Source organism: Leishmania donovani, chromosome 36, assembly GCF_000227135.1.
Source record: "Leishmania donovani BPK282A1 complete genome, chromosome 36".
Classification (NCBI taxonomy): Eukaryota; Euglenozoa; class Kinetoplastea; order Trypanosomatida; family Trypanosomatidae; genus Leishmania; species Leishmania donovani.
Genome location: NC_018263.1, coordinates 2074259 through 2094778, shown reverse-complemented (window position 1 = coordinate 2094778; position 20520 = coordinate 2074259). Strand labels below are relative to the sequence as shown.

The window sequence follows — 20520 nt, the reverse complement described above, 5'->3', positions numbered from 1 at the left end:
CTTCCATTTTGTTGGCGGCGCTCTCGCTCTGTAGGCGAGACGGCGAAAGCGCGGGAAAATGTCTTCGGTGTGCTGTCGTGTCCGCCAGATGATGTGTTGGCTCTCTGCACACTGGAGCGTTTCAACAACAAAAAATGGAATAATAATAATAATAAAAACAATCATATGTTCCTTGTGAAGGGGCAATGTCGCTGAGCTCACCTGGAAAGGTATCAGCAACGGAGCTACTCACAACACGACGCAGTATTGTGCATCTCCCTCCTCATCTATCTGTTCTGCCTTTTTCCTTCTCTTCGCGCTGCCACACGTTTCCATATCGCGCTTTTCTCATGCTTTGTGTCTTCCTCCTCCTTGTCGCGTGCCTCTTCGTAGAAGTGGCGACGAAGTACTAGTAGACATTTCACATTGGGCGCCGAGAATAAGACTGCACTATTCCAGTCTGTCTTTTTTTTTGCTGGACTGTGCTTCTTTCTGTTGTTGTTGTGCATTTCCCGTGTACGTGCCTTTGGCAGTCATACACTCCGCAGCTGCTATTCCCACATCCACACACCAGAAAGGAACCCGTTCGCTCCGTTCTTCTTTTTTTTTCTCCCCCTTCTCAGGAACCCGAGGCAGCGTTTGCAACGCAACGTTGTAAACCTAGAAGGCACACATGCCAGCGAAAAAGGCAGGCCGCGCCAAGTCGTCTCTGGCACTCGCTGCCAGGGAAGCGGAGCTGGCGCAGGAGGCCGAGCTTCTGCGCCAAGAGACGGAAAAGGGGCGTCTCCGCAACGAGGAGTGTGAGCTGCGCCAGCTCATCGAGGAGGAGTGGAGAAAGCTACTCGAGGCGCATCGGAATCGCGAAAGGGATGTGCGCAACACGTTAGCCGAGGTGGAACGCAAGGCCTACTACGATGCCAAGGAACGAGAAATTGCTGCCAGCGTTGCGCAGAAGGTGCAGGAGCTGCAGGAGGCTCAGGCGACGCTGGCGCTCAAGGTGCGGGAGAATGACTTGCTGGAGAAAGATAAAGCGTCTGCGTTGCGCCGGGTAGGGCTACTCACAAACGAATTGGAGCTGACGCAGCTGCGGCATACGGACTCGCAGCAGCGGATGGCCGCAGCGGATCAGGCGCACCAAGAGGCGCAGCGAAAGTGGGAGGCAGAGTACGATGCACTGCAGCAGGCTCACCAGGAGCTGGAGATGAAGTACGCTAGGTTGGAACTCGAGCAGGCGAAGGCGACGAGCGCTGCGGAAGCCGCTGCCGCCGCTGCCGCCGCCGAGGAGGAGGATACACGCGCTAAGAAGTCTGCGGCAGCGGCACCGCCAGACGATGAGGAGACAGTCATGCTCCTGCGCGTGATGCAGGCGGAGACAGAGCGCTACAAGGCGACGGCCACGGAGTTGCAGGAGGAGGTGGACCACGTCCGCAAGCAGGAGGAGAAGTCGAACTTGCTGGTCGGCATCTTGAACACGCAGCTCGAGTCTGTGCGTGAGGACAACAAGCGACTACACGAGCTTGCCCAGAAGCGGCAGGCGGAGCTGGAGGCGGCCGGGCAGCTGCGCCGCGACGCGGAGGTGGCCCGCCAGAGTGCGCTGACAGAGATGACGCAGGCCCTGTCGGCCGCTGCCGTGCAGCAGCGCCAGCTGGAGCTGGAGCTTGACGTTCACCGCAACGAGGCGGAGAAGCTAAATGCTGAGCTGTCCGAAGCGCGGCAGGAGTGCGCGGCGCTGAAGGAGGAGCTCACGTCAGTCTCGCATAAAGCCGCCCAGCAGGCGCAGACTGACCACGCCACCAACACGGCAATGCAGGCGGAGCTGGCCAATCAGAAGAAAGACCTCGAAATTGCTTTGAAGGCGAAGGAGACGGCCGAGGACGACAAGTTTAACCACAAGATTCTCACCCGTGCCGAGATTGACAGCCTCAAGACACGGCTGCAGCGGCTGCAGGAGACGATGGAGCGCAAGGATCGCGAGGCGTTCGAGACCATTGCGGTGCTCAAGGCAGATATCGCGAAGCAGGAGTCTGCCAGCGCTCAGCTTCTCCGAGAGCATGAGCTGGATACGAACGCGCTACGGACGCAGCTCACGACGACGGAGACGGAGCGTGGCTTCCTCCGTAGCGAGCTGGACTCGCTTCAGGAGTCTTCCAGTAAGCGGGAGCAAGAGCTGTACGAGCAGCTCACAGAAGTTACCGCCCGTCACACGACCGCAAGCGAGGAGCTCGAGCGTCTTCGTGCTGATACCGCGCGGAAAGACTCTGAGTACATCCACAACACCATCTACCTCAACGCCGAGTGCGAAAACCTCCGGACGAAGATTAATGAGATGACCGAGACGGCAACGCAGCAGCGGCGCACCCACACTAACCATGTAGAGCAGCTGCGCGTCGAGACGGAGCAGCTGAAGAGCCGACTCACAGAGGAGCTCCACACGCAGCAGTCTGCGCACGCGAAGGAGTGCGAGCGCGCTGACATGGCGGAGCGTAACGTGCGCCGTCTACAGGAACGCATTCGGGAAATGGAGCAAGAGGCGCGCTTGACCGGCCTGAAGCACGACGAGGCCGTGAAGGCTCTGCAGGCGGAGAGCCGCGATCTCCGCAGCGAGCTACTCATCGCGAAGCGCACGATTGAGCGCCTGGAGTGCGCGATCGGTGACCAGGCGGGGTACCGCCAACTGACGGAGCTGAACGACAAGCTCACAAAGGAGTTACAGGCGTACCAGCGCAATGTGTCAACGCTGAAAGATAAGACTGTCGCTCTGCAGGTTGAGGCGGAGACAATGGGCGGGTACAAGGTCAAGAAGGCGCAGGAAGAGAAGGAGCTGATGGCACGCCGGCTGCAGCAGACGGAGCGGCGATACCGTCTCCTCGTGCCCCTCTTCGCTCAGCTGCGAGATCTCGTCGAGAACTACCTTGCCTCTTACGTGCACCCGGAGCTGTACGCGGCTCTCAAGGATTACGACCGGCAGACGTCGTTGCTGCCGTTCAACTTCACCAAGGGCAGCTTCACGGACGCTGGCGCCGCGCTGGACACCGCTGTGACAGCCGTGACCACCGAGATCATGGCCCCTGTCGCTACCGCAGCCGTTCAGGAACACTGCGCTGCAACTACACCGGCGGCGCTGCAGCCTTGCCGACCGTCCTCTTCCAACACAGCTTGCACGAGGCTCCACAAGAATCACTCGATTCGCTCTAGCATCGTCGTGACGGGCACGAACGTGGACTACGCCGCATATGGCCGCTTACCTCCCATCTCCAATGCTTGAGGTATCAAAAGGAGAGTCTAGGCAGCGCACAGGAGTGCAGGATTGTGTGTGTGTCTCTCTAGCGATTTGGTGTGTGCGCGCGGAGTCCTTTCATATCTCGGGCACTTCTTTCAGACTCGTTCGTGCGTCTCTCCCCCTCTCGCTCGTCTTTATGGCTTTGCCAGCTGGCCTCCCTGATTTCTGACCCGCATGCAAAGGTGTTGATGTGGATGTCGTTACACATGTCTTTGCGCGCGTGGTCATCGGTGCTGCATGCCCTCGTCTCCCTCTTCTTTTCTTTTTTTCGTCTTTGCCCTTTGTTTTTGGTTTTGTTCTGGAATTCTCAGGAGATCGTTGGATGATGGGCGTCTCTTGTACCCCTGCTCTATGTCTTGGACGTCTATCTCATCTCCCAACCATCTCTCCCTCCTCTTCTGTTTTTGTTTCTCGGCCCCATTTACTTGACTTCTCCGCTTCTTTCTCTACACCGCCCTTCCCTTCCCTTTCCTCGCGTTTTCGATGTTTTTTCTCCAAGAGCGGGGTTTTCTGTACCCAACTTCTATCTACCGCCTCCGCCCCCGGTGCCTCCCTCATCATCGCGCGTGACCACCCCTTCCCTTGCTCCCTCTCTGTCTCCCTCCGCGTGTGTGCGTCTCCGCCATACTTTGCGATGCCACCGCGCACGTGATTAATACCATTGCAGAGAAGGGAATGGGAACAAGTAACCGCGGCAGTGCGAGGCACACACACACAGAGAATGAGATTGCTGATGGTAACCAGTCACGAAGCCACTTAAGAGCCAATCAAGGGAACGATTCTCGAGACTCGTACGCTACCCCTCTCTCTCTACTAGCTCGCGATGCATGCGACACGCTCTCTCGTACTCTCTGTTGTGCGGGTCCGTTCGTGTTTTTGTACACTTTCACATGTAAAGTAAGGCGCTCCTCGTTTTCTTGTGCCGAGTCTGAACCGACTGCAGCCTCCCTTCCCACCTTCCCCCCCCCCCAAAAAAAAAACAAAGAGCATCACAAGTTCCGTCTGTGCCTTGTGCAATGTACCCAGGCACCCAAAGCCGTGCAAGAGTTTTCGAGACGTGCATCCCTGCCTCTGTCCTGGGGAGCGGAGCGTGGATGAGCCAGTTTTCTCTTGCGGCGTTGTACATAGGAGCCGTCTCCGCGCAGACTCATGCCCCGCTCTCGCATACGTGCGTACCTTTGTTGTACGGCGCAACTGAAAACATGAGCACACTCTTCGCTGTGAGTTCCCTCCTATCTAACGCCACTTTCCTGAACTCTTTTTCTTTTGGGTTGGTTGGGTGGGGGGGGGGTACTCGGAGCTCCCTCTCTCCCTCTATGTGCGCGCGCGGCTCAGAAGCTGCCAGCGTGCTGTGCCCTTGGGCAAGACTATCCCAAAAGAGGCCTACCCAAAGCCGCTACTTTGAAGGCTTGCTCAACCGCTGTTCGAGAGCAGTTATTTCGGTGAACACGGCAGGTATCATTCGTTTCATTTTTTTTTTTCGTCGACTCAAGGCGCCTCCGCTATTCTATCAACTTTACCCCCCCCCCCCACACACACATACACACACATAAGGACGCCTCCAGGCTATTGCACCCAGTGTTCTCACGGGTACTTCGGAACTCCGTGGTGTCTGCGGTTGCTTGAGAGAAGTCTCTGCACCTCTCGGCACACCCAAAGACACGCAACCGCCCACTGTGTTGGCCCCTCGCACCCACAATCGCTCCTCTCCCCTCCATAGACATGTACGCATAGACGTAAAAAAATATACATATATATACCAACCCTCAACCGACACAACGAGGAGGAGAGCAACAGGGCTTCCACTTCTGCGCTGCGCCACCCGCGAACAAAAAGACGAGAAGGCGTGTGCATATATACAGAGCATCCACCATTTCTTTAGTATTGTTGACGCCACCAGTAGTAACCAGGATCGGCCAGGTGTGCTGTGACGCATTCCCCTCTCTCTAGAGCATACGTACACTCTTACCAGGCGGTTGCCTGCGTAGCCGACTGCCGTGTCTCTCCTCCTTCGGCTTCGAAGCTCCCTCACCCTGTGCTATTCCACCCCACTCACTAAACACACACACACACACACATTGTCGCGCTAATGTCGGCCGATGCTCGAGCGCAGATCCTTCCCAGCGGCACCGAGGTGGCTGTGGAGAAGTGCTTCCCAGTGGACGATGCCCCTGCGCGGTCGGCGGATTGTATTAGCTGGGGCCCTCACAACGTCTTGCAGGTGTGCACACGCTGGGCCGTTTCGATGTACCTGGCAAACCTGCTCACCCCTGCGTGTCAGCGAAGCGTTCGCCATCATCCGCTAGTTCACCGCAGCGACGGAGAATCTGTCGAGGTGGTCGTTGGCGCCAGGTGGAGCACCGCCTTACTGCCGGAGGTGTACTATCCGGCTACCGCTCGTCTGTGTGTGCAAACAACCAGTAATCTGGTGGTGTATCGCGTTTCTCGCCACGGGGCGAACCGCGTGGTGGCGAGCCACGGAATCGGTATTGCGTGCTCTCGCGGAGGGTTTGCCCGACTCTCCGCTCACAGCGACGGCACCGTCGCCGAAGCTTCACCCAGTGAAAGGCCTCTCTCTTGTTTCCCCGCGGCTGAACGGCCCCCTATCGGGAAGCGCCGCAGAGGCGCCTCAAAATCTTCCGTGAAGGTAACGTCAAAGCCAAAGACGAAGCCCGCGACGAAGAAGACATCTGCCGCAGCTAGACGGAAGAGAAGACAAGGGAGCTGCAGCACAGCGAATAGCAGCAGTGATGACGAGAGCGCCAGCAGAAGCAGCAGTGTCGCAAGCTCATCTTCAGGGAGCCAGCCTTTGGCGTCGCGTTTTGCTCCCCGGTCGAGGGCGTCGGCTGCTGGTGCCGGCAAGGGCGGCAGCTCGCATGACAGCGCGATGTCGACGCTTGTGAGTGCAGGTGACCCAGATCGCGCACACGCTGAAACTAAACCACTAGAAGCCGACAGCGCCTCGACGGAGAACGACGACGTCGGCTCTGTGGTGGACTACACGTGGCTCGACCAGGATGATCTGCTTGTTCTCACTAGCCAGGGCCTTCACCTGGTGGCACTCGCTGGGAACTTATCAGACAATGATGGACCTGTGACGCGCTCCCTGCCGCCGCCCTTGTATAGGTGGGGAGGCGAGGATGAAGTGGCGCAGCTCGGGTTTCGAGGGCCTGCTCCGCTATGCATGACACCCCTCTTTACAGATGGGCTTGCCGCCTCGACGGCGACCGCTGCTGCTCTCGCGCGGCTGCGGCGCATAGTAGTGATTGCTAGCCCGTACATGCTACGTGTCATCCATGTGACGCGCTCGTCACCGGCAAACGCGACTGCTGTGGTGCACCTCGCTTACACGGTGGAGGTGCCGTCGTTGACGTCGGTGCCGACATCCGTGTGCGCTGCGGCCGTGCAGCGCACAGAGCAGACGGCGGCGCGAGCGGCAGACCCGCCCTCAGGGCCCGAAATCGACGTGGTGGTATTCGTGTCCGCGCCATGTGCGGTGCTACGGGGGCGCTTTGCACTGGCAGCGCTGTCGTCGTCTTCTGAATCTGCGCTGTCATCGCCCTGCCGCCGCATCGTATTTCAAGTCGACGCGCACTACGGCTCCGACATCCTCGTGGGCGAGGTGTGCCTGCGCCGGCTGATGGCGGTCCCGTTTGTGGCTGATTCAAGGGTCGCAAGTGCCGATGTCAGCAGCGAAGGTGCTCGCATCAACTCTTCGAGCACCGAGCTAGACGATGCAGCCGTCGCGGTCCTTGGAATCGGCGAAAAAACCGTGTACGAGTTTCTCGCCTGCGGTCCGTCCTCGACGGTGCTGCTCCAGTGCCCTTTTCTGGCGGGCTGTAGCGAGATGCCACCACGCAGGTGTGCCGGGATCGCGGGGGTAGCGCTGCACCCGTCTGGTACGCTGGCGGTGGCGGCTGTGCAAACAGGGCAAGCAAACCATGAGCCGACGCACCTGTGGCCCGTCTCGGTGGACACGCGCGGCGGGTGGCTAAGAAGACTGGTGGAGCTGGGCGCTCTCGTGCCCGACGCGGTAACTGGCAGGCCGCACGAAGACAGCGCTTTCGGAGGCGCTGTCGAACCATACGAGTCCTCGAGGAGCATAGTGCGATCTATGCTGCTGCAGCAGGCAAGCGCGTCTTTCTTTCTCTATGAACAACTTTTGCCGGGGTCCGTGGCGCAGTCCAGCGAGGTTCACCGGTATGCGCAGGCGCACCAGCAAGCACGCCAGCTGCCGACCACAGAGATGCTGCACGATTATCGGCGATCCATGATGCCCGGCTGCGTCGCATCCTCGCGAATGCCTTCTCTAGCGGACATGCCCGCGCGCCGCCGATACCTGCATTTGCGAACACAGTACGGGGTAGACCTTTTCTTACGGTGGCCTTTAAAGCCGCTCACGGCTGCCGGAGATGCAGCGAGCGGCGTGTCATCCGTCTTTGCGTCGTCACCTTCCATGGAGGCAATGCAGGCCTCGTGGCCGTGGTGGCGGCTGCTGCAGCACATATGGGCAACCTGTCCGTGGGATAGGCCGGCGCTCAGCGAGCTTGTCCTCTCGAACGCTGTACGAATCCTCGCCAAACGCTATCGCTACGCGAACATGACGCTGGAGGGCTCAGAGAGTCTCCGCGACTGTGCAGCGACGGCTGCGGAATCGGCGCGCTGCTCGACAAAGCCAGACGCACTCGACGTTGACGGCGCCATTGCCTTTATGGAGGCCTACATCAAGGCACAGAAGATTGCCGTGCGCAAGGCCAACGGCAGCACACAAGCAGCGTCCTTCTCAAGCCTTCGCCTCATCACTGCTGCCGATTGCGCTGAGCCTGCAGGACCAAATGGAGACAGCGAGAGGCCGCCACGCAAGGCTGCGAGAGATGCCCCGCAACTGGCGGCGCAGGTGCACTGGTGCGTGTCGCCGTCGTGGGTGGCCTCATTGGAGGCTTTTTTAGAAGCCACCGCCTACAGCCACCGACGGAGCGCTGGCGTCTCATTAGCCGTAGGCGGCAATGCTTCGGAGACCTCATCGCCGCACTTGTTCCCCTGCTCTCTCTGTGATCGTCCCACTTGTGTACCTTTGCTGCTGAGTCTCTCGAGCACATCGACGCACGTTCCAGCCGGTGACGATCCTGAAGTGAAGCGGGACGTATCTGTTACAGCTCCCGCGTCGCACACCACCCTCTTCTCCGGTAGCACGCTTAGTCCTCTCTCCTTTTTCTCCGAGGACTACGTGCTAACACGGTGTCTCGCGTGCGGACTGAGTGACTTCGCAGACGGGCCGCGGTGCCGCGTGTGCGGCGGGATGCTGGAGTGATCATGTCTCCGGCTCTCTGCGGTTTCATCGTTGCTCGACCGTGGCTCGTTGGGTGCCACTCCCCAGCCGCGACACGCCGCACTCGAAAGTGGGCGGGCGCGACCACTGTACCGCGGCGGCTTCCCCCTTCTCACGTCGCGCAAGCCTTCAGGTTTCGCCTTCTCTCAAAGGAGTACATTGTCGGAACCGACACGGCGGTGAGGGCGCGCTTTGGGGAGTGAGTGCGGACGACTAACTCGTGCTCGCTCTCTCACTCTCCTCCTGAGCGCCTGACCCCCTTGCTATGCCGACAAGCGAGTGTGCGCGAGTGCCTGCGGAGAGTACGCTATTTCCGGCCTTTTCTTTGTTTATGGTTGCACGCATTTCGAGGGACATGGCAATGAGACGTGATCGAGGGGGGGGGCGGTGGGGCTTTTCTTTTCGTTGACCAGTGGAGGCGCCATCTCTCCTCTACCTCTGCCGGCTCCTTCTTGTTGCCCTTATCGATGCGATTCGGTCCCAGTGACGTCAGGGCCCCTTCTCTCTCGTTATTTCCGCTGTCCTTGCCTCCAGAATAAGCCTCGCTCACCCCGACCCCCTTCGTGTCTCCCCCCGGTGAGACAGGAAACTGGAAGGGCATGTGGCCCCGCACTCTCGCACGTGCACACAAGCACAGTCGCATGCGCGTATGGATACTCTTGTGTAAAAGACGTTCTCTGATCCTGTCGGCGTGGCCCTCGGTGTACGCTGCGCGAACGCGCACACGCACACTGCCCAGAAATCGGATCCACAGAGACGAATATACCGACTCGCTCAATGACCTCGGCGCAACACCCCCCACTGCGCCATCTTTCTCTCATGCTGGCCAAGGAGTGGAAGTGCCTACACGCGCACTTTTTCACGTATGCGCCTGTACGTGGTGTCCAGGTGGCATCACACTACGAATCAACGAGGGACGAAAGAAAGAACAAATATCGATGGCTCATCGGCGAATATCCTCTCTTGGATATTTGTGGCATCGCTGTGTTCGTGCAAGTCGTCGTCGACAGCATCCATCGCGTGCACCACTTTACGAATTTGTCGAGGAGATCCTTACGTGCTCATGACTGTGGATCCCGCTGTCACGCGCTGTGTGGCGCCTCCCATGAGCGTGCATGCCCCCTTTCTCTCTTGTGTCTACGTGCTGAGGCTTCTCTCCTCTCTCAAATGTCACTCCCGATCTTGTGCTGCTGCAGCGGGCGCCTTTTTTTCCATGCCCTTCACGTTTTCTCTCTGTCCCACGGCCTGTTGCTGTTGTGCTCGTGTGCCATTTCACCCTATGCCTCGACACACATTCCACGTCAACACGTGCTGTGTGCGCGCCACTTCCTCGCTATGATCAGCCTCGTTTTCTGCGCTTCTTTTTCTTTCTGGCTTTCGACCCCATTATCGGTTGGGCGTTGGTGACGTCATATGCAAACGTGGACTAGCACGTAGTGCTGCCTGAGTCTGTGCCGCTGGTTGCAAGCCGCAGACAAAACGAGGCGCTGCACAGTCCTTCTCTCCATCAACATCGTCATCCGCCTCGTGCACGCCGCAAATCGTGCGCTTGCTCATGGGCGGTAGACCAACAGCGACGCCATTTCGCGTGTTCGGCTCTCCCTACACGTTGTCGCTGCATCAGCATGTCACCTACCTCCGGCTCAAGCAGCTCCCTTTTCGGGTGTACTGCAGAAGTTTCACCACCACCTTGCTGTATTCATTGTATTTCCGTGCCCGCAGCGTTTTCTGCACGTTGACGCCTAGCGGCGCTTCTCCGCTGCAGGTTTGGCAGCTGGCAGAAGCGGCGGAGCTGGACGAGGACGTCGAGGCTGTCGCTCGCACCGCGAAGGGCGAAGTCAGCTACACTGGTAAGGACAACTACGGTAGATGCGGCGCTCTGCACGCGAGTGGTGCTGCGACGGCAGCTCCGCGCACGCAGAGGATCCTGGTCCGAAAAGAAACGCATCCGCAGCTGCACTTGGCTTCTTGGTGCGTGGTGGTGTACACGTGCTGGTGGCTCGCGAAGACGGGTGCCATGTTTCGCTACATCCGTGGCGACGCATTGGATGTGCTGGAGGGATACGTGCGCTACTTCTTCCCGATCCCAGGAATCGGATTCGCCCGCGCTATGGCACCACGGTTTCGCGAAGCGATGAAGCAGTTGGTCTCGGCGACGGGTGCGTCGGAGGTGACGGCACCGTTTATGGAGGACCACTTCCAGCGCTTCTGCGCGGCGCTCGAGGCACACCTGCGCGAGCATCCGAACGAACACTTTCTGCTTGGCACCCCGCACCCGACCCTGGCCGACGTTACGCTCGGTGCCGCCTTCTCCAGTCTCTTCCTCATGGACGACCCGCCGTCTTCGATGCTGGCGGACAAGTTCCCATGCGTGACGGAGTACGTGGAACGGGTGACGGGATGGCGTGGCGCCACCTTTGTCGGTACCACTGATGATGCCGCTCTCACAACCGAGGACGCATCCGTGGGCAGCGCGGCGCCCAACGCTGACACAATTTCCAACAGTGTCGCTACATCAACTGCTGACAGGAACACGGACTACCCTGACACGGTTCCCGAGTCTCTGGGGCCGTGCTTCGAGCTCATCGCAGAGGTACTTCCGTTCCTCATGTCCCAGTGTGCCTCCTTCAACGCCTTTATGGCTGGCGACGGCGTCCGCACACTGCGTCGTGAGCCGCTCGAGGGGGAGTGGAAGGGCTGTACAGGGTATCTGATGCCCCAACTCGCGAACGTCCGGTCTCTGATGATTGTGGACGACAATATCAGCAGCGTGCAGGCCCGCTCGCAGGACTTGGAGATCGCGTTTCTCGCCGCACGCGAGGTACTCGATGACTCGCTGCTCGACTTTGGAAGAAGGGAGGACGGCTCGCACGGCGCCTCGCCGCACGATGTCAACGCCCGCGGAGTCAACGAGCCCGCAGCTCACACCAGTGCGGCTGCAGCGTCAGTAGTCGCGCAGAACACGGCGGCATCCGCTTATAGAGACGCTGACGACTCCCAGCATCTTGTGCAGCCGGTGCGGGAAGGCGCTGCCGTCAACGGGGCTGCCACACGGACAGAGGAGTCTGAACCGAAGAGGCGGGCAGCGGAGGAGGGGAGCGCTGCGCAGTTTCGGCAGCAGCTGGATCCGCGCACGATGCGAGCTGAGGAGGCAGACTTCTATCGCGCTTACACGGCGGCAACTCGCCACAACGTGGTTGGCACCGCTGCTTCCCTCTGCGATGTGGTGCCTCCTGCACGACAGGCGTCGAGCGCCTGCAGCACGGCGGTGGTCGTGCGTGGGTCTGTCAAGGAACACTTGCAGACGCTGTACGCAATGTTGGCGAAAATGAGCTGCCCACAGTACACCCTCACCTCGCTCCATCACGGCCGCCGAATCTACGTTGCTGTCATTCCCGAGTGCGAGGTGTCGAAGGTGCGTAAGGCGCGTCAGGAGGTGGCGAAAAAAAGCACTGCTGCTTCGTTAGACATGGAATGCGTCACTCAATCCGGTTAGGACTGCCAACAGTACAGCGTCGTAGGGGAGAAGGGCATACGTCGCCGACGCGTGTGGAAGGGAGAGGGGCGAGGCAGCGTCTTGATGCGTGTACGTGCTTGTATGTCGGCCAGTGAGTGCTGTGTGGTTGTGTCTGTAGCTATCATGCGTCCTTCTCTGAGACCCAGGATTGCTGGTCTTGCCCCTCTATCTCCCATTTGGCAATTCACGCCTTCACTTGCATGGGTGGGCGTTCGCGACGGCGGAGCGAAGCCATAGACAGACACACACACACAAACACACACATACACATACGCATGCACAGACACCGTTTGCCTCTTGCGTGGCTCGCCCATTCTCCACTTTGTGGGCCTGCGTCGGCAGCGTGGCGTCGACTTCACATGTACTCACGAATCAGGAATAGCCCCCTGGAACGCAACGGCAACGAAAGAAAAGTCTAGCAGCGTCCAGGATCTCTGTTTGCGCCATGTTCCTTGCGTGACTAGAGCACGCATGCGATGATGATATATGTGTGTACGTCTCTCTCGTAGCACAAGGGGGTGAAGGCGGGGAGGAGGGAGGCTACGATATTTCCGACCTGAATGCTCTTCCACCGCCACATTGCGTCTCCTGCTCTCGCAACCCTCTGAGCACCGCCTTGTTTCTCTTTTCGTGAAATGCGAGCGCCTTTCCGCCACACACCGTCTCACTTCTCTACCTCCTCTTCTTGCGGGGTCTTGTTGCTGCTCTCTTGTCCTTAGGACCAACTTCCCCTTTCTCCTTGCTTCGAGCTCGGTTGAGTATTGCGTACGCGAGCGCAAGGCCATCCGGGATCTTTCACACGTTGATCAGCCATGTGGACCACGAGCATGGCACTCATGAGCAAGCGCTCCATGAAGTATCAAACCAAGCTACGTCACCGATTTCGAAACCCATCCGTGCTTCCGCTAAAGCAGACAAAAGCGCAGCGTGACGAGACCATTCGCTCAGTGCTGCAGGTGCGCAACATCAACCCCGCCAACCAGTCGTCGTACCGTTATGTCGAGCAGCGCCTCTACTCGACCGGGTCTCGACTCGATCGCGAGGGAGTGAAGCTGAATACGACATACGCTCTTCAAGGCCTTGGTGACTTGGAGCCTCTACGCAACAGCAAGAGCTTCGGCTTTTCGGAGCGCGAGGCACTAAAGTACGACTCGCTGCAGCAAGCAGCCAAGTACGAGGCTCCTCCCGTGCCCTTCACGCCGCTGGCAGCGCGCAAGCTCGCCGAGGGAAAGCTGTGGCCTCGCGCGCCTGAGCCGGATGGGATGCTAAGCAAGGAGGTTCGCTATCTGCGCCACCGAGCAAACATGTCACCGTCCGCGCAGACCTTCGCGGATAAGATTGCCTATCATCTTAGGCGCTCCCTCAAAGCCTGCCCTGCCCACATCGCCGAGCAGATCGACTTTGCGCAGCTGATCATCGAGGAGGTGATCGCGTCACGCCGCTCCAAGTCGGTGTACATCGTGTGGGCCACCGTTGACCCGGCCGCGCGCTTTGCGATGGAGCCGCAACTGCACCGCCTCAATCACTGGGTGCAGCGGCTCATCATGGAGCGCATTCGAACCCGGCCGAACATTCCGCAGATTGCATGGATCTGTAACGGTGGCAGGCTGGAGCGCGAACTGCCGCGTGAGCTGACAGAGGAGATGCACGCGTACGCCAGCGACAACTCGTCGACGCTGGAGATGCGGGTCAGGTATCTGAAGGAGATGGACACGGTGAACCAGCGCATGCGCAACATCCCATGGTTCATGCCGTACCTCTGGAGCAAGGAGGAAAAGGCGGTCAAGACGCGGCGCATGCGCAAGGACTTGGAGGAATATGAGCAGCGACGCCTGGCGGCGAAGAAGAATCAGCGGGAGTCGGAGCGGGACATGAGTGGACGAAGCGTGGCCCCGCAGATTGGCGCGCCTCCCGCCTACGTCCGCTAAAAAGGCTCATGTCCTACGATTTTGTTGCTTCTCCACTGCTGCGCACGCTTTTCACTTTTGCCTTCCCCATCGTTTCCTTTCGCTCCTTTCGTGCGCCGCGTCGCTGTGCTCGCCTCCTCCTTGCTTTTACTGTGCCCAGGCACGACTTAACTCGTCCGCCTTTTTCTCTCCGTCCCTGCTCCTCTCGGCACACTCTTTTCTTGCACGAGTGCCGAGCGCCCTGGCATTTGTGTGTGTTCTCCCTTCTCGGCCTTTGGCGCGATCACCCTCATGACCGAGGCTGCCGAAAGAAAAATTGCGCCTTCGCGTTTAAGGAGAGAGGAGGCGAGGGAGCCACCTCATCGCAGAGAAAGCTCACAAGTAAATGATGAAATGGTTGACGGGAGCAATCGTTGCACCGACATGCGATGTGACACACACACACACACACACACACACATACAGACACGTGCCATGAGGAGGGAGACGCCGAGGCTGCTGGAGAGAGCGCGTTAGGGAATGGTGAGGGCAAAAGGCTGCCACCAACATGAAGCGCCCTCACGGCGGAAGGGAGCTCAACCGTGCCGCCCTTCTTTTACTCATCACCGATGCACATGTAGGGGGGCATGTGCTTTTCTTGTGCTTTTTTTTTGGTTGCTGCTACCGCCTCAACACTGACGTGTGTGTGTGTGTGGCCATCACCTCCTCGCTGCTCAGCTCCTTCGCTTCCTTTTTGCATGTATTTCATATGACATGTTTCTCTTCTATTTTGTCCTCTTCTCTCTCCCTCTGCACCCTACGCGCCGCAGCGTGTTTGCTTTGTTGTGCTCCTTTTCTCCTTCCCTGTCCCCATCCCACCGCTTGCAGCCAGCCTCATCACATCAGTGTGCGAGTGCGCGAGTGCTTGTGCCTGGCAGCTCTCTTGTGCGTCCATACAAGCTTACCGCCGCTGCAACTCCGCTGCTTCATTTGTATCTATTTTTTGGTTTTCTTGGCGTGCTCATTGCGGCTTCACCCGCCCTGCAGCTGAACCACAGCATCCGCGAGGCAGACACTTCTCTCTCACTGTGGGTGGTGCCTGCTGGTTTATACACGACCTCCCCTCTTATTTCGTACCCCCTTTTTCTTGTCCACTCTCACCACTCTACCTCACGCACACACGCACATACCCTTACTCATCCATATCCCAAAACTCGCTCCGATGTATACTATCCTCCACGCCTTGTTTTTGTTTCTGCACTAGGTAGTTGTGTCACGCGTTTTTTTTTTCGATTGGCGTTTCGGTGGTACCCCCGGTCACCTCGTGTCTTTCGCGCGTCTTTGATCTTTCGATTCCCTTGTGCATCACGAGAAGGGGCCGGCAGAGGCTTCTCGCTCAGCCACTCGCGCCTCCGCCGAGGCACCACCACACACACCTCTGCGTCTAGGACTACCCTTCCCTTCTCTCCGTTGCCTCCTTTGGAGTAATGGGCTCCATTATTCATGAAGCCCCTCGTGTGCGGGAGGCGGTGCTCGAGAACCCAGTGCAGGCTTTCTACATTGTCCCTCGACCACCATACCAGCACTCGCTTGATGCTCATGGTGGACGTCGCTTGATGCACGGAGGCACCTGCAGGAACGGATCACCACGCCAAGCGGACCTTCAGCCGTTGCCGCCTGCAGCTCGAAAAACATCGACTACCACCCACCTAGACTCTAGATCTGCATTTGCTCCTGTACGACCGCTGAACGCTCTTCCTGGTTGTGCGGCTGCTGCGCAGCGGTGCCGATACCGCTCGCCTCGCTCCGCTACGGAGAGGGAGGCGGCCGCAGCGGCCAACCAAACTCTGGCGCGCCTGCAAGCCGCGCCGCCTTCAGCATCACTCCGGCATGATCGGCAAGCGCATCTCTTGTCGCTCGAGGCGTGGCAGCCGCTTATTTTGACAGCAGCCCCCGATCGTGCACCTCGGCAGCCTGTGGCCTCCGTCTCGAGCCCGCAGCACTCTGAGTTTTCGACGTTCGGCCCAACATGGGCTGCGCCGGGTGGTAGCAGCTCTGGAGCAGAGGGGCTCGGCAAGATTTCGCTCCGGTGGCAGCTGCGTCGAGGCGACCGCGGCGCGGCGCCGTTTCCGCCCACCTTCGGGGAGCCGGATGGCCGCGCAGCCGAGAATCAGCAGCATCCGCTCCAGATACTTCACTTTTTAGGCGCCGCCGCCTTCAATGATTCCCCACTGTGCACTTTTCTTCCATGCCTAAGCCTGCGGATGGCGTCTAGCCATGCCAGCACCACCGCTCAGAGCACCGACCGACGGTCAACATCGCGGCCATCACTGCGTTCGTATGGCCGGCAGAGCACAAGAGCGCGCCGTAGCCGATCGCGCGCAGAGACGCTGGCTGTGCACCTCGGCGACGTTGAGGCACGCACCTATCGTGTCGAGGTACCGCAGGGCGAAACAAGTCCACTGCAGCCTTTGCTGAAGGCGTACCCGGACTGCGTCTGGGACGGGTCAGAGTTTTTGCTGCTGCCTCTGTTAGACGAGCAGCGGGAGCCGAGCGAGGTCCTGCCATCAGCCATTGCACGAGAGCCGACGGTGCGCGTGCGCGGCGCGGTCGAGGAGAGCGACACGACTGCCACCACGGACAATGCACCGCTCTTGGGCTTCGGAAGAGAGGCGGCCGACGAAATGGCGCTCCCTGGCATGACGACGTTCTTGTGCTCCGCCAATGCGTCATTCGGTGGTGCAGGCGGCGGCGGCACGGCGCTCGATGCAACGCCTCCTCCGTCGTCGCTGGCAAGTGCGTCCATGGGTGGTGGTGGCTCAGCCGTGAACAGCATGGGCACCGCAGCCCGCAACACGATGGGCATGCAGGCCGGACGGCTCGCGACCACCGCTGTCCCGGTCGTGCCTCGCTGGAAGCGCTTCAGCGTCACAGCCGCCCTGTATCTGGCCCTCGGCGATGCCGGCTGCTGCGATGTGGCCCACTTCCCTTACGCAGCGGTCCAGCTGTGCGGCTGGGACGACCTTGTAGGGCAGCAGCGGATCCGCATCGAGGCGAAGGCGAGCTGCTCCGCAGCGGCGATCAGTGCCCTCGAAAAAGGGACGCATGGTCGCCGCACCCGGCTCGTACCGGTGGCGGTTATGTTCCCCGTGTCTCGCAAGGGGGTAATGCGCCGGCCGTTGTCGCTGACGACGCAGCCCTTCACGGATGCCGAAGTGTTTCAGCTCTTCTACCTGCAGCTACTCTTTCGCGCCTACTTCGACGTCCGCTTCCGCGGTATGACCTTCACGCTACCTGGGCAAGCAACTCGGCACCTTCGCTCCGACCTTGTCGCCGCGCGTTCGAGTGGTGGCCACCACGTCGCCTTTGAGCACCCTACGAGGAACGATGAGTGGCTGCTTTTTCCCGCTCACACCCGCCTTCTGACGCTGCTGAACCTGGAGGAGGCGGTGGTGCCGCTCTACGCGACGCCAGCGGAGCTGCAGGAGACCTCCTCGCTCCCGCTCTTTGGCGCCGGTGAAACGTTGCCGTGCCTAGGCGTCGCGGGCCGCGGTGCGGCGCAGTGGGCGACAACGGTGGAGGTCAGCAGCCCCGAAACAGCCGTCCTGGCGCTGGCAGCACTCTTCGACAACATGAAAGGCCAGTTCGGGTGCACTCGTGGTGAGCTGTGGCGCCGCGCCACCGGGGACGCCCGTGCCGGCGCTTTGCCCTTCGCGCCGCTCCTCTTTCGCTGCGGTGAGGTCACTGCGGGGGCGTCGTTGCAGCTCACTGGCGCATCCCTCTCCCGCTTCTTCGTTCCGCCGAGCAAGCGAGCGGCCGCTGCCACCTCCGTGGCGGCTGCCGCTGGCGCACCTCCTGCGGGTGACGTCTTGGCCGACTCAGCTCCAAGTGGTTCGCTTCTTTCGGGCATCCCGGCGGGTGACTCGGCGCACACGACCACAGCCAGCTCCACACCCTCCACGTCCACTAGACCGTTGCTGACAGAAATCGGGCTCCAAGCGGAGACATTTGCGACCATGGACACGGTGACCGAAGTGTTACCAGGTGCTGGTGGTACGCGCGCCAGCTCTGATTGTGACCAAGACAGAGATGCAGGGCTCCCCAGCTGCTTGGATGCAGATGACCTGGCCGACACGAAGTCATCGGAGGAGATGCTGTGCGCCTCCAAGAGCGCCCCACCCGTGGTGGTGCACTTGGGCCCTGTTGATGATACTGCCGGCGCCACGTCCGCGCAAAGCCCCGACATCGTACCCGCCTTAGTTTCTACTGTGGATTTGGCTCAGGAGGAGGATGCCAAAAGGGTCGAGGTGCCGCCACTCCGTGTCGTAGCAGACGCCGAAGGTGTGGGATTGGACGAGGCGACGACGCCCTGCAGCGAGTTGCGAAGCGCCTCCTCTGTTGGTCCGTTGAGCCCGTGTACGAAGTGGGAGGGCTTGATCACGCGCTGGCGTCATTACATCCACACCGGCGACTGCGCCATCTTCACTGGTGCTACGACTGACGTAGAGGTGCTACGGTTTCTCGGTCGAGGCGGCAGCGGCCTTGTATACAGCGGCACCTACGGCTCTCAGCGCCTCCCTGTGGCGGTAAAGGTGTTTGTCATACCCGAAGACATGGACCACGAGCAGTACGTGCGAGAGTCTCTCACGGATGTCGCGTTCTACGTCTTGTTGAATCAGCTGGAAGACTTTGGTGTGTGCTACGGCGGCCGCGCCCACGACTTCATTGTGAGCCAGCAGACGCCGAAGGGGCTACCAGCAGAGGCCGCGGCCGAGGCGAGACGCGGGGACGACGGCGCGACAACAAAGTTGTGCTACTTAGTCACAGACTTGATGGACGGTACACTGGGGCGGTTCTTGACGGAGCAGGACGCCGACTTCGACCCCTTGTACGACCAGCTGCTCAACTCCCCCCTGCGCGATGGTGAGCTTTTCCAGTTCCTCTTTATCCAACTCGCCGCCAAGATGCTGTTCGACTGGAAAGTGCTGGATATGATGCTGAACAATCAGCTCCGTGGGGACAACATTGGGTACCGCTACGTGGCGCGACCGCCAGCGCAAACCGCGCGCCTGAGGGAGAGCGCAGAGGAGGCTGTGGCGCTGGGCGGGTCACGCCAGTATCACGCTGGTATTCTGTACGGCTTCCAGTTTGGACCTGATGAGTCGTTACACTACCTGCGCTTTCCCGCCGAGACAGGTGTGGCAGATTATGCCAACTTGGGTCCGCTGCGCTTCATCTGCATCATCGATGTAGGACAAGGCATGCAACCGAATGTGGAAGAGCTCGTGCGCAACCGTTACATCGGTGAAACGGTGCTTGAGTCGTGCATCGAGGACGATGGCTTTGGCCGGTACTGGCCGCTTAACGAACTGTACTGCCGCTACGTGGACGTCGAAGGAACTCTCGCTAAGGACGTGGCCGCGTGGGGCAGCGCGCGGCGAGTGACTACGAAAGAGGATGCCTTTGAGGCGCTACGTGAGCTCTTCGATTACTTCTACCCGACCTTCGGCATCGAGGCGCCGACAGAGGAGGAGCTGCACACGCACTTGTGTTTCTCGTGGACCTCAACCAACCTAGAGCACCTCAAAGCCGCGTACGTCTACCGGGGCGAGTGAGTACACAGTCGGATCCACCTAAGCGAAAGAAACAACAAAAAAAACAAGAGACATCAGGCCCCAGTGACGTTTTATGTTGTCCCCCTTTGCCTGTCTTTGTGTGCGGCTGCTAAAGCAGAGGCAATACCATGCCCTGTAGCCATTATACCTTCAGCGCCGTACTTTGTTACTAGGTTTCTCCCCTCTGCGGAGGCGGGCCTGTCGCAGGGGATCGGTGTGTGCGTGTGCGTGTGTGTCCTGTACTGACGGCGTGCACCTCTTTTTTCCCATGTAAAACTCTGTTTATAACTTATGATTTTCGAATACCATCTAGTCCTTGGTGTGCGTGTGTGTGCGCGTGTCGGTTGCGCATGTGCTTCCACCGTTTTTCTTTTTTGTTCGCTGTTCTTTCTCTGGCTGTTGTTCGCTTACTCCCTTTCCCATCGAACTTCTTTTCGTTTTTCCACTCCTTTCTTTTTATGCGTGATATAGAAAAGAGACTGGGCCTGCTGGCCCTCGACTTCATTCGTGCTTCTGCGCCGCGCCCGCCACCATCTCTCGCGACACGCACGCGAGGGGGCTCCTTTGCGCACATCGCGCGGAAGGCGTACACGCCGAAAAGCATAATGTAGTCACAGCGCTTCGGCGGCTTTCATGTGGATACGCAGTCATTGACACTTCTTCGGAAATCCGCACGCGCGCACAGCCCACATGCGCAGCGGTCGCGCGCGCGCGCCAGCATATCACTCCCTGGCAGCTGCTGCGGGTGGGCTCTCCGGATGAGGAGAGACTAGCGGCACGCAGGCAGCACCTCTCTCGTTTTTTTTTGATTTGCTGCCAGGCTCCCCTAATCGCTACTGGCGGATGGTGCGGCACAGACAGACGCCAAATCAGCAGCACCCGCGATGCTGTACGCTAATAATACACCCATAGGC

The 20520-nt window shown here is 59.6% G+C and overlaps 5 protein-coding genes across 5 annotated transcripts; all 5 read left to right on the top strand.

Moving 5' to 3' along the window:
* Positions 1–652: 652 nt before the first annotated feature.
* Positions 653–3244, top strand: LDBPK_365570 (hypothetical protein, conserved; the record flags this gene model as incomplete). Its single annotated transcript, XM_003865622.1, has 1 exon — positions 653–3244. The coding sequence occupies one exon, from the start codon at positions 653–655 to the stop codon at positions 3242–3244; it is 2592 nt and encodes an 863-aa protein (XP_003865670.1).
* Positions 3245–5348: 2104 nt separating this feature from the next.
* Positions 5349–8570, top strand: LDBPK_365560 (hypothetical protein, conserved; the record flags this gene model as incomplete). The annotated part of the gene is made up of 1 exon (XM_003865621.1): positions 5349–8570. One exon carries the CDS (start codon positions 5349–5351, stop codon positions 8568–8570), a length of 3222 nt encoding a protein of 1073 aa, XP_003865669.1.
* Positions 8571–10143: 1573 nt separating this feature from the next.
* On the top strand, positions 10144–12084 carry LDBPK_365550 (hypothetical protein, conserved; the record flags this gene model as incomplete). The annotated part of the gene is made up of 1 exon (XM_003865620.1): positions 10144–12084. One exon carries the CDS (start codon positions 10144–10146, stop codon positions 12082–12084), a length of 1941 nt encoding a protein of 646 aa, XP_003865668.1.
* An 833-nt stretch (positions 12085–12917) lies between these two features.
* LDBPK_365540 (hypothetical protein, conserved) lies at positions 12918–14033 on the top strand (the record flags this gene model as incomplete). Its single annotated transcript, XM_003865619.1, has 1 exon — positions 12918–14033. One exon carries the CDS (start codon positions 12918–12920, stop codon positions 14031–14033), a length of 1116 nt encoding a protein of 371 aa, XP_003865667.1.
* Positions 14034–16255: 2222 nt separating this feature from the next.
* On the top strand, positions 16256–19606 carry LDBPK_365530 (hypothetical protein, conserved; the record flags this gene model as incomplete). The annotated part of the gene is made up of 1 exon (XM_003865618.1): positions 16256–19606. One exon carries the CDS (start codon positions 16256–16258, stop codon positions 19604–19606), a length of 3351 nt encoding a protein of 1116 aa, XP_003865666.1.
* Positions 19607–20520: the final 914 nt, after the last annotated feature.